This window comes from Centropristis striata, chromosome 10, assembly GCF_030273125.1.
Source record: "Centropristis striata isolate RG_2023a ecotype Rhode Island chromosome 10, C.striata_1.0, whole genome shotgun sequence".
NCBI classification, from domain to species: Eukaryota; Metazoa; Chordata; class Actinopteri; order Perciformes; family Serranidae; genus Centropristis; species Centropristis striata.
Window position 1 is genome coordinate 19826556 of NC_081526.1, and position 15813 is coordinate 19842368.

Genomic DNA, 15813 nt, shown 5'->3' on the forward strand with positions numbered 1-15813 from the left:
TTATATGTTTTTGTCCATGCTGTTGAAATGCTCAAAAATAATATATGTAAGCTTCCAAGTTTAAGTAAATCCTTTAGGTTCGGCTCATAATCACCATTAAAAAAAATACATGTTCTGTTTGTCTCTAGACATAATCATGCATCCATATTACTGCAGAAGCCTGAAGCCCACATTTTGTGCTTGAGTGAGTACACAACGGTAAACATCTTTTTTACAGATAGCTGTAATATAGTAATAACTGATAGCTTACTGGTTACTGTCATACTGGGAGGTTTTTGGGGTTTGACTCGCAAGGAATTCACAGCAAAGCATGATATGAAGCCTTTTTTCTTCACTTAAAAAGGAGTCTTCTTTCAGCTCTCCAAGCTGTGGATGTGGGTGTTGGCATTGTGGTCGTAAAACCAGATAAAACTTGTGTGATTGAGATTGAGAAATAGAGGGGAAAGAGTGTATCATAACCATAACTATCCACCCGTCCTGTCAGAGTGTCCTTCAGCTCCTGCCTGTTACCTCCCTGCAAGCCGCTCCAAATAAAAACATCAAATGTCAAAAAATAAAGTCATAATATTGAAGTAGTTTTTTGCAAACGGCAGCTGCCCAGGTGTAATTTTCTCAGATGTGTTTAAGTTAAGCAGCTTCCTGTTTCACATCTGTATGTAGAGCAAATACCATCGACCTCTGCTTCACTCTTTTCCTTCTTTTAAATGAGACTAAATTAGGTGTTATAATGTTGTGGGTGTTTTTAGTGGCTGCTGAGAACACACACACACACACACACACACACATGCATGGACAAACACACACACACACACACACACACACACGGACATATTTGTACACACCCGCTGGATTGCTGATATTTGGGCAGACAGTTTATTCAGTGTTCTAACTCTTAATCAGTCATCAAGTTCAAGGGGAAGCACACACACAGACACACAGACACACACACACAGACACACACACACACACACACACACACAGACACACACACACACACACACACACACACACACACACACACACAGACACACACACACACACACACACACACACACAGACACACACACACACACACACACACAGCTAACTGGATAACAAGGTCACATTTGGAGATCAGGGTTTACTTTGGCCCGTGTTGCTGGTCTTTAATGATTAAATCATTTATTAGTTCAGGTTTTCGTTACTCTGTGTTAGCACATATCTGAAGCTGGAGGGAGTGACGCCAGCCTCGCCACATGTAGAGAAGCCAGTGTATGCTGAGTCCAGGTACTGTGTTGTGTTTAGCAGTTTATACAGTAAATTCTGTCTCCCTCAGTTACTGCTACTTGGCAAGTTTTGCATTCTAGCTCAGTACTTATGGAGTGTACAGTGACAGCAGTGGCAAATGTACACATTTAAATGATGTCTGTGATAGAAGGTCGAGGAGAGGAGAAGGACGAGCAGCCGTATGCATGTTGATCCACCGCACACACTGTATAAAGAAAGGACGACGTGTCTCCACTTCCTCCCACTGGACAACATTCAGCGCTGCCGTCTTGTTCTGGTGACGTCACAAGCAGAGTCTGCACAGTTGTGACCCATCAATCATGAGTCAATTATAGCTGTCAATCATGATGTCACATTTTATTTTTAATATACAAATTATATAATATATAATTAAATCCAAACTTATCATAAAAATGCACTTCAACACTTTAGCACTCAGCGTGATAAGAACAACCTAAAATGACGGACAGCATCTTTGGGAAACATTTAATTGACCTCGACTTTGAGTTTTTTAGTTTGGCTTATGTCCCATCCACTAACATGGAGGGGGCGGGGTTTATAACCTGTACTGCAGCCCGCCATCAGGGGGCGATCCAGATGTTTTGGCCTCACTAGTGGGGAGTTGTCATGATGTCCATCTTTATAAACAGTCTGATCTGGATCTCTGATCCAACCTCTCAAAACTTTTTTGAGTGTGAGTCTGTCTGTGCTCGTTTTCTTTGTGGAATGACGATGTCAAAGCCATACAGTTGTTTTGCGTTCTTTAGGGGTGTGCTAGCACAGCAACACAGCCATGGTGGTGTCAGGCTGCGGCCACACATATGCAAATTTAACATTGGTGAATATTCACTTACTGTGCAATTCTATGAGGGCAAATAAAACTTTCGCTTCGAGTTGCGAAGCAAGCTTGTGTATCTGTGTCATGGGGTAAACTTTGACTGCCGTTTAGTGACTCACCTGCATTCGCGTTTGTATGACTGCAGCCTGTAATGTGTTTTGCACACAGTGATTCATGTTCATGCAAGGGACGTATTCAACAAACAAAATCCATTCCTGAAATTCAGTCCTGTCTTGTGTTTTTAGTTTTGGGGAAAACTCATCCGCTGACCAGCAAGTTCATATAAAATTGTGCATGTGTGTTTAGTCTGTTCAGTCTGTTTGTATGTGCACTTTAGAGTACTACTAACAGAATAATGTTTTTGGCATTAACACGAAAAAAACTCCTAAATAAAACCAGAGAAACACATTGAGATCACCCAAAAAACAGTGAAACAGATGAATAAAAAGGAGACCAACATGTTGAATGAAACGAGGCGCATTAGTTTTGCTTAAAGTTAATGAAAGAAGGAAAAGATGACCAAATCCAGAAACATCTGACTTTAAGGAAGAGCAGTCTCTAGGAATTACACTACAGAGAAAACAAGGAAAAACTGTCCTCCAAATTGAATTTGTCTGCGTGACTTCTAGTTTCTTTGGTGGGCTGTTTGGGAGAGGAGGGGGGAGAGAGGGGAGTTCATACCCGAAAAGACAGTCATTATTTTTCACGTCGCAGGGAATAAATGAGGGCTGTCAGGCTGACTAATGACCGGGTCTCTGCTGCGGTGGAATCAGGAGAAAGTCTCCATCTACCGATGTCACTCATTCTGCGATGAACCCCAGCGCTGATGGATTGTAGGATCTGGCTATGATTACACGCTGCACTGGCATCCACTCATCCCCCGATCCCTTTGTTATTCTGGAAACGGGTAATAAACACACACACATACAGCAGACGTGCATGCACACACTCGCTCCCATTCTGCAGTCTTCATCAGTTTTGACACTTTGCTCAGACCTCAGCTCAGTCGGAGGTTGCGTGGCGGAAACCCCCAGAACACACAGCACGTCTGGTTCCCAGAAAACTGCACACAGAGCTCTCAGTTACACTTTTCTCATCATGCTACATGGCTAATAATGGCTTTGAAGTACACTCTAATGACATGAAATATGCATGCATGTAGCTCCAAAAAATACTCACACCGCAGCATAACTGAGAACTGGGCAAATTTTTTTTGTTGCTTTTTTCATTTTGAGTTACTCTGCTTCATCCTCATGGCAGGATATATCAGGAATATAGGACATGTGACTAATAATTAGTATTACTATATTACTATTAGTGGACTCATTTGTTTACATTAGTTACGTTGTAAATTGTACATTTCATAGCATTGTAATATGAAGTCATGGCTCATCTAAAATGCAAAGAAAACAACTTTTATCGCAGCCAAGAGATTTTCATTTTATGCAACCACTGTTTTGGAGTTGGAAGACTGAGGGGGTATGATGGCAATCAACCTTAGTTTATTAAGGTATTCATCACTAATAATCAGGTTTAGGCGAGGTCACAAAAAAAATCATAGAGTTGGTCTATAAAACAAGAGAGATAAAGCCATACAAACTTGTCAAACTAATAATCCAAACACACAACAAACTGCATTTTCTATTCCCCGGAGGAAGCAGTGGAGAATCCAGTACATTGTAACTTTCGGGTCAAAACAAAAAAACTGTGTACAAAGCTGAGAAAGATTTTCACACATGTATTTTATTCATAAGCATATCAAAGGAAATGGGCAAAGGCTTGTTTTTTCATATAATTTTAAAATGATTTAAACAAAAAATGAAAAAAAAAATCATTTTCTTTTTTTTCTAAATGGTTATCAGGAAATATCTCCTTTCCAGTTTGGATTTACACATCTCAAAACAAAAAGTCTAATATTTTTGGGCACATCTATGACTATGTGCTCAACGATCTCTCATGATTGCTCTGATTCAAAATGTAAAAAATATGTATATATATATTTTATTGACTGTTTCATACCCTAGTTTGCGTGCTGATTTCTGACTCCTCACTCCTCTAGTCGACTGTTAGGGGGCACAGTATGATAAACAACTGCTTCAGTTGTTCCAGACCACATTTTTTTTACATTTGTTGCGGCTCAGAAACTGACATTGACAGAAAAGTTAGGTTAAATTTTGATCTGGGGCATCGGCTGATTAATTCCATAACAGGTATGCTATGATTCACTAAAGTTTAGACATGATAGCAAAGTGTTTGCTTCGCAGAATGTCTTGCTTTACTTTTCAGCGCCCCTGAGCGAGGTAGCTTACTGGAAAACCTGGGATACGGTTATCATTAGTGTTATTACCAGTCCAGTACGGTCTGCTTATAACTCAAAAAATGGAAATCATCAAACTGTATATGCAGAACATTTATTTAAAACTCAACGAAATGAACAAACAATAATTATATGAATAATAATATTAACAGTATGCATGCTGAAGCTGAGGACGTGTCCTTTTGATCTGCTGTGATTCTGTGTTTCACCCTGTCTGCCCCCCAACTCCTGTCCTGTCAACACTACAACAGGCAGTGAGACAAGGTGCTGAAACAGACTGCCTCCCTGAGGGACCCCACAGCCCCCACAGCCCCCACTGCACACACACACACACACACACACACACACACTTAGTTAAATCTGATTGACAGGACACAGAGATGTCTTCAAGAGAGAAATCGAGACAAATTAAAGAATAAAACACATTGGTGTTGGAGCTGATCTAAATCACGGAATGGATACACACATTATTTTAAACTTTTGTTAACATTGCAAAATCCTTTAGCCTTAGCAGAGGTCTGTGCTCTCTGAGTGTCCCTTTTAGATATCATTTCTGTTTTTACATTGATTTGTTATTATTATTAATAAACATTTAATTGTAAAATGTCTTACTTTTAAATGCTTGTTTCATCAAATCAATAGTAAAAAATGTTACCTTTTTAATAATTTAGCAGAAAGAAAAGCATCGAATCCTAATTTGAGAAGGCAGGAAAATATTCTTGAAAGACAATGACAATAGAATAATAATAATATATAATATATTGAAACTCTTGAAGGAAGCAGTCATGCAGAAAAAATTGCGGTGTTGACCTAAAAAACCTGAGAAATCAAAAGGATAGTAACCTTGTCAGAGACACTAAAGTAAAATCTATACAGTTCACTACTATGCCATTGTATAAATTGTTATATTGCCCAACTCTACGTACAGACATACTGTAGGTGGACATGAACGTTTCTATACACACTGCCACACATGCATATACGTGCAGACACAGATGCACTGACACATGCACATTCACACAGATTAGTAATGAAATCCAGATTCTCCTCGGGGAAGCAAACATTGCTTTACACAAAATACTTTACTGAATGTTTATTATGCTTGCCGAGGCTTCACTCTGAGAACAGCGGGCTGGTGAGGGAGTGACGCTGCAGGCTGTGTGCGGTCGGCCGACAATTCAGTCACTGACACGTTCTCTGCTCTGCTCAGTATCTCACACTATCTTTATTATTATTTTTATTCCTTATCCCTCTGGCCAAATCCTATCATTCATCCACTCATCTGTCCAGTTGATCGTCTGTCCATCCATCTATCCAGGCGTTTGTCTGTCTGTACTTCAGTCAATATGACTCATCCATCATTCATTCATCCGTCTCACTCCACCAACACATCTTCTGTTTGTCAAGGTGTCCGTCATTCTGCTAGCTGTCCATCCATCCACTTGGGTGGTGGACGTCCTGTGGACTCCGAATGCCTGCAGTGTCAGAGGGGAGATCCTGTCTTTCAGCATCAAGATCCAGAATCCAGAAAACACTCACACATACACACATCTTTGGCCCCCCCACCTTCCCATCATGCCTTGCCTGGCTGTATTATGACAGGTGGAGTGTCGGTCGCCGCCAGCCGGACTCTTCCACCAGCATCTCTCCGTGACTCAGAAGGGCTGCTGAAGAGCATTAGTGTGAGAAAGTATCAAAATTTGTGTTTAGAAGTTCATGTTTTCTGCATATATTTACATATTCTGCATAAATATATGTGTCTCTGAATGTGGTGAAAGAAGCACTCAGATGTTGACTAAAAGCTCAAGAAACTTTCATTTTGATTTGATTTTGGCGCCCCCCGTGGACAAAACCGGTAGTGTTTCCATGAGCTCCATTGCCTTATATTGTAAAGATTTCGACCAGGCTGACATGGACTTTAGTCTTTTCCAAGCCAGTGAGAAAAAGACAACTTATTTTTAATACAGTTTTTTTTCACACACAGGTGTTTGCAGGATGCAAAGCGATGAGGTAATGTATCTGTTTGTGGTGATATACAATTTGTAACCCATAACTGTAAAATGATGGGGAAATGTAAATTAATATACTGATGTAAAACCACGTCTCACAATGTATTTCATTCATAAAGAAGGCATATTATATACCTGTCTCAGAGGAAGACGAGGTCCAACTCAGGAAACAACTCTTTAAAATCCTGCAGCTCCCTCCATCTCTATTTGATGAAAAGTTGACTCTTATTCTTGCTCATGCTCTATCACTGTCCCTTTAGCTTTTTTTAAAAATCTTCGGCAAATTATTTTCTTTTACTCTTTGCCGATCCTGCTCCAGTATCAGTTATAACCACAACATATACATAAAAAGTAAAGAAATTTTAAGAAACATCTCCCCCTGCTTACTTTAAACTGGCTAACAAATGACCCATTGTAAAACTTTGCTTCAGAAAATGTAAACATAAGCATTTCCACCTTTGTGCCGTGAATCATTTCATCTGATACTTTGGGGAATCGAATCTGGGGACAGGCATTAAGAATGACTATAGAAATAGTCATTCTTCTCACTGGTCTTGTTTGCTTATGTAGGTCTTAGAGGCATCTTTATTAAATTTAGACTGTTTCAAACTAGTTAAAGACTCGCCATATACATTCAGGTAAACATTACATTACATGTCATTTAGCAGAAGCTTTTTTTTTTTTTTGGCATTTTGCTGCTTTATTAGATAGTGACAGATAGAAAGGGGAAGACAGAGGGGAAGACATGCGGCAAAGGGGCCTCAGGCCGGATTCGAACCCGGGTCCGCTGCAGCAAGGACTCAGCCTTAATGGTACGCGCTCTACCAGTGTGAGCCACCAGGACGCCCCTAGCAGACGCTTTTGTCCAAAGCGACTTACAATAAGGTGTTAAAATAATTGATTATTTTCTATATTGGTAAATGATTTGATGCTTGATTTCTGCTTCTCTGTTTGACTCCCTGGTGTCTGTCCCTGTTCTCTGTCTCTGTGCGTGACGTAGGTCACTATCAAAGGTCAAACCTTGAGTGTAATAAATATCTCAATGCATTTATATTAAATTAGGCAATATGATTTTGATACAATTATTTTGTTTGTGTGTTAATTTTGGTTTAGAAACTTTGACTACATATATTTCATTGTCTGTTTCATATTTTTTAGACTTTTAGAATCTATGTGAGACAGTGAAAATCCTTTGACTCTGTAGACATAATATCTTTGTTATACATAACAAGACAAAATGTTTTGGTTGAATGTTCTGGAGAAGAGGCCAGGTCAGGATGGCCTTGTCCGGGGCAGCAAGCAACCAGGTGGCATGACGTGCCGTTGTATTAATTAAAACTGGCGAATCAGCGATCAAGAAGGCGGAACTTCCTGTAAGAAATCGACCAGCATGTTTTGTAAACAAATGTTAGTATTTTAATGGGTTCAGGGAGAGAGTCGTGGTTCAGACTTCACGAACTGAAACACGTCTGTTTGTATTCAGGGACATGAGTTTTTGAACCCAGAGATCTCTGTAAAGTGCACATTTTTTGACGTATTGTAATAAACTTTTGTTAAACTAAGAAACTTGGACGTCTCCAGCTCTTCATTTCCCCATCAACGAACTGCGCAGAAAAATGTTGAGGTTTTTTCTGTTGGTGACAGATTATCAATTTTCAAGGTTTCCTCATGCAATTTTTCTAACAAAGGTAAAGGTAGCAATACCACAATACTTCCAGGTAAGATCGTGAATTTAAACTTTTACCATATCGCAAAAAGTAAAAAAAAAGTATAAGCATACATCAGTTAAATGTTACAGCTGTTAAAGGTGGAGCTTATCCACCTTATTAATAAATGATAGAATTAATAAATGATTTTACTTTATCTGCAAGGTAGCTCGAGAATATCCCCCAAAGATCGATAAGGATTTATCTTAATCTATGATCATAATTTATCCCTTGATTGTTGCAAAGCAACTTAAAGTATTTAATAAATGTGGTGCAGTAAAGTAGCAGTGGAGTAGAGGTAGCTCAAACCGGCAGAGGAAGAGGCAAAAGACAGTGGAGACAATTATCAAGGAGGAGGTGAGAAAAGGATTTCGGATGTGGAGTTTGGGGAGGAGGAGCAGTAGCAGGAGGTGCAAAGAGCCTGATGAGGATGAAAAATGAATCACCCTGACGGTGAAGGGAGAGCAGATTTGTGATGAAAGCACAAAGTCTTCACTCATCACCTGACGGCCTCTTGTTCCTCTCTGGAGATCAGACTGCTGAGTTTCTATTTCTTCTTCTTCTGCTTCAAACTGAGTGATGGACACTTTTTAACACTTTAATTCCCAGTGAAACAAAGAATGAAAAAAAATCCAACCACATTTCACCTCCTATAAAAGCATGTAAGTCAGTCATTTTACAATGTACATCATGCTGCTGAGGTTTCACTTCATCATGTTTGCATTAATACAAAAATAATAAAGTTAAATTAACTCTATTTTGAATGCAATAATAAAACTTTCTGAATTACAATGTTTCACATTTATTTATTTATTTACATTTTTATATTAATTCAAAACATTCTGAATTTGGTTCTCACTGTGTGATCATAAAGACAGTGGAGCAATAATACCATGAGATATGGGTTATGTAAATGACCAGACATGAAATTAAAATATTTTTTAACCATTTACAATGTTATCAGACGATTGAATGGGCATTATCAGCGGTAATCATTACCATAAGAATGGGTGAGTAGAAGCCTGCTCCACCTGCTGGCAGGTTGAGATGGTTGTTATCATCCCATTCAATGGCTGCTCCCTGAAAAACAAAGCGGTTACGATTAGTAAGAAGGCTAAAGTTTCCTTATGATCATGCTACGAAACTACTTCTCTTACATAGGGTCAAAAACATCCTGATCAGGCATTATAAAAGATAGTTTAAAAAGTGAAATAAATGTACGTAAATGGTTGAAGTGAAAGTGTTACGAAGATGACGCTAGCACCAGGAGCAATATAGTTGGTCACATAAAAATGTGACATTCAAATAGCATTGTTAATTTTTGTTTTGAGATGGGGCACAAACCCTGGTCTTCTGGGTGAAGGTCATTTAAACCTATGCGTTGTTCAGTCTTACTACAGGCGATAGAGGGCGCCGCTAAACAACACATGTTAATATACAGTAACAGCTGATAACGACCTACTGGTCTACTAGCAGGTGGAACAGGCCGCTACTCGTCTATACTTATCGGATGATAATCGATAATAAACTCCCATTTAATTGTCTGAAAAACATTCAAATCGGGTGCTATAGATAGATGGTAGATAGTGCTATGGTTATGGAAAATATATCAATCTACATTCCAACATAATTTCCTCAATCAGCTCTTGTGCTACATATTATACCACATTTTACAATGACATTCACACAGAAAACAATAGATTAATCAAAAGCAGGAGAGATTTAAGGAGAGAAATTACTCTTGGACTTAGAAGAAAAGTGGAGGAATCAGGAGAAAAAAGAAGGGCAGGAGGACCAACCTTTGCTGGGTGGCCAGAAAACAGGAGCTCAAGGCACACGCACACACACACACACACACACACACACACACACACAGACCAGCAGGCATACAGATGCATCTCCCACCAGTCAGTCTCTGCTCCACCGACCAGATCTCCCATTCTCCCATCACCCGTGAGGCGTGAGAGAACATACCAGCTCAGGTCCCTACCCTGTGAAACACCAAAGAGCTCTGCCTCAGCAGCGCCTCGGGAAATAATAATGAATATGGAATGATAGTCTGTATTTTGTGCTGCAAATGCAACCAGATGCAAAAGCTGGAGAGGGAAAAAAATCAGGAGCAGATGTCTCAGAAATAAGAGGTCTCGAGGAGCGGCCAGCGTGCCCTGCAAACATATTGTAACTCTACCCAGCATGCAGCATAATCACTTATAGTATGTGTATCGCCACGTTGTAATGAGGTATGGTATGGAATAGTTCTGCAGCTGCCTCCCTGGGAAAGTTCAGGCCTAGACACAACACTGCCTAATTAACATAAAGCCCTCAGACAATGAGGAAACCGCACATGCCTGACACATTTCTATAGCCTACTGTACATGTGGCGCTGGGGGAGAGGGTGTAATTGCACATCTTCCTCGTCTATAAGCTGTTCAGACATAAAGATCTCTGCAGGCAGCTGGTGAACACTTCAACACAATGTTTTATGATACACATTAATGTAAGCAACTGTCTGCAAAATTCTTATTTTATGCCCTCACAGTGTAAACTTAACTGTCTCCATTTTATTGCTGCTAAGTAGTGAGAATGTTTACTGAAGTACTGTACAATTTTGATGTTCTTTTATCTTTGTTTTGGAGGCAAATATTGTACTTTTTATAATATAATATAGAAGCACAATAACCCCAAATCTTAAAAGAGACAAGTGTGTCTTTGCCTCAAGGCTACATTAAAAATACACACTTATACACGTTTATTTTGCTACACTAGCTTCTGAGATTTCGCCTAAATTCTAAATTCTGCGTCAGAATAATGCATCATTTGTATATTCAACACAATTGAATACAAATACAAAAAAATATATTTTTCTTAATGTAAGTAATTAACTGGGGAAGTTTCATGGTGATATTTATTAGTTAAAAGTTTTACCTTATCCACCTGTAGTGCCTTACAAAATATATGGAATTTTACAATAAATATATAACTTTATCAAATATTTTAGATATCAGTTCAAATATTTTTAGATTTCAGTTCTGAAAAATTAATTGAAATGAGCACATATTACATACATACATACATACACACACACACACACACACACACACACATACATATATATATATACATAAATATATATATATATATATATATATATATATATATATATATATATATACATATATATATATATATATATATATATATATATATATATATATATATATATATATATATATATATATATATATATATATATATATATACTGTACCGGTATATATACATATTATATATATTAGACATGCTCATTTGTATATTAAAAAAACATTTCTTAAAACGTGTAATGCAAGAAATAACAGTCCTAATGCAAGTAACCAACTGTAGACATGTAGACATGTTATGTTGATATATGTTAGTTAAACACCATTCATCCGCTGCGTCCCGCCTTAAAATTTCTTAATCGCATTTCTCGCTTTTGTCCTTTCAAAGCCACCGTAGTGTGATGTCATGGTTCAAGATGGCGCTGCCCGTGCGGACTAACATCAAACATCTCTTCAGATTCATTCAGAAGTTTAATTCTCCTAAAAAATGTCTATGCTCTGCTGCATCAACGGGGCACAAGGTATGTGAAGATATTTTGTTAACGGAGACTTTCTGTGTCTCAGGTGCAGTTTGTGACTTAATATTCACACACAGACTAAAGCGCTAAACTCTGTGTCCTCTGTTTACACATTCAGACTGATTTAATTCCGTTTTTCCCTGTTAGGAATTAATGTTAATAATTGAAGGCGGGAATGTGGATTCATTTAAACTCGTTCTCTCGGTGTTTGTCTCCTGATAGTGATTGCTTTGACTGTTTTACCTTCAGGGCGTTTCTGCTCTTTCCCCCCACATTTTACTCACTGTAGCCTTGTATTTCACTACAATATATAAATCTCTAAAAAAAAATTAAAAATGTCTGCAGCTCTATGGAATCAGCACAATTATGGCTAGAAGTGGGAACTACTAAAATGTATTTTGTGCAGAATAACAAAATTATAATGACCTTAATCACAGAAAGAATTAAATTAATTAAACAGTAGCTGAATTTCTCTGATAAATTATTTTTAAAAATTGGATTGAAATGACACACACACACACACACACACACACACACATATATATATATATATATATATATATATATATATATATATATATATACACACACCCCCTAGTGCCTACAAGTGTCAAAGAAAAAAATGTGTCTCCACATGCATACATATTGAACTATTTGCATTTTCCCATCCTCTCCTCTCAGCTCTGTGTAAACAGATTTTCAGTGAATATTTGTCACGTGACCGTTCATCTCAGCAGAATCAATCATGGCTTCAAAATGTCACTTTGGAGCAAAATTTTATGTTTTTTCTTATCAGGATCTAGTTATTCCAAACGCTTTATTCATGGAGATGTTTTAAATGACACAAAGAAGAAAGTGATTTTGACAGAAATATCACAATGTTGAATCAGTCAGCTAAATGTTTCCCATAACTGACTGACCGCCCCCAACTGTCCCCACCTCTCCAAACATGGACTATATGTGCTGCACTGCACCCCATAACGACATGAAACATTATGCCCTTTTATGTACCTCATAGTTGTCTGTCTGCACTCCAGACTGCCGTTTTTACATTATTTATACCATCTATCTCATGCTGCTGTGCACAGTTGCACATAAAGCTGTACCTCTGTTTACATAACAGATCCCATCTTTTTATTTTATTTGATTGATCCCTTTAGAAGGTTTTAAATAGTTTTTAGAGTTAGGCTACGTTGACCTCATCTTGTTGTTTGCATGTCTATTGTAGTGCACAGTGGACGTGAGTTGCAAACTCAATTTTGTTGCTCTTGCACAATGACAACACAGATATGTAATCTAATCTCAAACTCCAGTATTAAACCTTCATTAAACTCCAGTGCACTTATTGAAAGCTATCACATATTAAAATTTATCACGATATGGCAGTGCATTTCACCTGCAGCAGCTTTTAGACATTTTTTTGTTGTTCACTAAGTTTAATATTCCCTTATTAGTCCCACAATGGGGAAATTCAACCTCTGCATTTAACCCATCCTTTTCACACACTGTGCTTAAGAGCAGTGGGCAGCACATTTCTGCACGCAGGCAGCTGTGTGGGGGATTAGGTGCCTCAAGGGCACTTCAGTTCTTCACCTATCGTTCCTGGAGTTTTAAAAAACTCATCTTAAAACCTATTTTTATTCTTTGGCTTTCAACCACGCACGAGACTCTGCTGTTGTTTTAGTGTTTCATGGTTTGCTTTTATTTGTTTTTAAAAAAAGTTTTTAAAGCAATGAAACTATTTAAGTGTTTGTTCCTGTTTTATTTTTTTATTGTTCTTGTTTTGTTTCTTCATGTACAGCACATTTTTAAAGTGCTTTACAAATAAAGTTGAGTTCCTGGGACCCTCCTATTCCAAGCCGTAGGGTCTAACCTTTAGACTGCCCTGCTAACAGATGGATTTGACAAGAAGGCACCTTCATTTGATACACAGTCAATGGAGAGTGATGGATTGTTTCTCCTCTGTCTCAATGCTTCTTCTCACAAAGGAGACCACAGATGCTGTGCACTATGTGGGTTTTCAAATCCTTGAACATAATGAATTTATTGTCACCCAAAACTCCTGTAGCTTAAGGCATAGTGCATATAAAGTCGGTCTGACTGTGTCCATGTTTTACAAAGTCTTTGGGATATAATGGCCTTTTCGTTTCCTTTTTTTCCTCCTGCACCTGTACCCAACTGGGGTTGGAATGAACATTATTCACCTTTTTTGCTTTTTATTCCATTAAGTCGACCAACAGCAGCTGAGTGCAAGAACTCAATCATCTTTTCCATTTTTTCCAGGCAGAGAGCCCAGAGTGCAGCACTTCTTGCAGTGAAAAAAGTTGTATATTTTTTATCTTTAATCCACTGCTTTAAAGTGTAACAGACTCTTCAGACTGTTACTGTAACACATGTAGAGAAAACTGGCTGGATTGTTGCAGGTTTTGGTATTTAAAGCAGCTGCTTTTAGTTGGACAGCAGAGACCTAAAACACTGTCTGTCCGCTTTGGTGTCCGTTGCTCAGAATCAAAGAGTGTAGAAGTTTTTTTTTTCTTTCCTTCCTGGAGTCCAGATGAAAGCCAACAGGGTTACAGCCCAACCCCTGGGGAAAAGCATTCTGGGAAGTGGAGGAAATCACAAGATGAAGTTGAACTTAATAAGTTGAAGAGAACTGTGGCTCCATAACAATATTAACAACTTTTCACCACGTGAATTAAATGTGATATATTTGATTATTTTTTATTAGATTTTACAAAATCACATGTGGTGGAATGTACCTAAATACTGTACTTAAGTACAATTTTGAGGTACTTGTACTTGCGGAGTAATTTCACAGTTTTCACAACTGAAAACCACAATATTATTATTATTTGTTAAAAGGACCTTTTTATGACTTTGTGGCTCCTGCGTTAAATTGGCTTCTAAATTAAATTACACCATTTTGGATTATTATGTTTTAGGCATTTACCTAACAGTCCTTCATTAATCATTTATTATTTTCTGTAGCAGCTTTTATTTGTGACTCAATGCCATTTTTTCGTCTATCTTGAGTTTATTCGTCGAAATTTCCTCTCCTGGTCTGGCGTGTGACATCATATCCTCAGTAGCACTGCTTGAGTGTACCTTTTTTTACTTTTTTAAGCAGGCCTATAACTCAGCTGAGAGTTTCCTATCATTGCACGGCTGCCTACAAGAAGCAAATGGGGTGTTAAGGCAAACAACGAGTCCCCTGGCACATGTAAGAATAACCAGTGTGTTTCAATACAACAACCATGCTAATTATTGAGCTGTTCTTGCATTACTGTGCAGTTAAAAACCTCAACCATCTGCCTAAAGCCCTGTTACTGGTTGATGTACGAGCTGTAATACAGTACTGCACGTTCACCGCCGTCCCGTCTGTATTTTGTTAGGGCAGAGTCTCTGGAGAGGGCCAGAGAGGTGTGTGACGAGAGGGGAGGAAGGGGGTGGAAGTGAGGGGACTCAAAAAGCATCACAGCAGTGCTTCATTACCAGCAATAACATCAGAAATGAAGTGTTGGTTTTCATTTGTTTTAATTCTCTCCAAATGTGAACGGCTGAGTGCAAAACACAAGCGTGCTCACAAAGCCCTGAGGTGTGATGTGCGTCAAACAAGACAAGGTTTTGCGGAGCTGGAAAAAGTGTTTTAAAAAGTCACCAAACCTCAGCGGAGGGACATAAGGTGAAGTGGACCTTTGTTCAGATGCTTTGAATCTTGAGAGAAATGTTTGTGAGACAGTTGTGGTTTGATTTTTAAAACCTCATGATTAAAATTTGTTGTTAATGTTTGCTAATAGTAGCTAAAATCTGTGAGATAACCTGTTGTATTTTAGTGTTGTCAGCAATTTTTTTGCAGTCCTGACTGGGTGACAGGACAGTGTTTTCACAGCAGATTATATATTTTTTTCATAGGGAGAGACATCACAGGTGAATGTTTTGGAGTACAGAGTTATTAGCATTGTTGATTAGCATATCTAAAAAAAGTTTTTCGCATACTTTAGATCTCAAGTTCCTGTGTCAACAAGTGCTACTCAGCCTTTATATTAATGTGTTTTGTGACTCT

At 38.3% G+C, this 15813-nt stretch overlaps 1 protein-coding gene and 1 long non-coding RNA gene across 2 annotated transcripts in view; both read left to right on the forward strand.

Annotated features, from left to right (window-relative positions):
- The first annotated feature begins 1202 nt into the window (after positions 1–1202).
- LOC131979174 (uncharacterized) lies at positions 1203–7975 on the forward strand. The gene is made up of 3 exons (XR_009395032.1): positions 1203–1266; positions 2819–3011; positions 5829–7975. It is a non-coding gene; the product is annotated as an uncharacterized LOC131979174 (long non-coding RNA).
- A 3665-nt stretch (positions 7976–11640) lies between these two features.
- Positions 11641–15813, forward strand: part of wars2 (tryptophanyl tRNA synthetase 2, mitochondrial) — a 28834-nt gene continuing 24661 nt past the window's right edge. Inside the window, exon 1 of the mRNA XM_059343547.1 lies at positions 11641–11753. Coding sequence (XP_059199530.1) covers positions 11649–11753 — 105 coding nt within the window. The 5' untranslated portion in view covers positions 11641–11648. The remainder of the gene's footprint in view (positions 11754–15813) is intronic.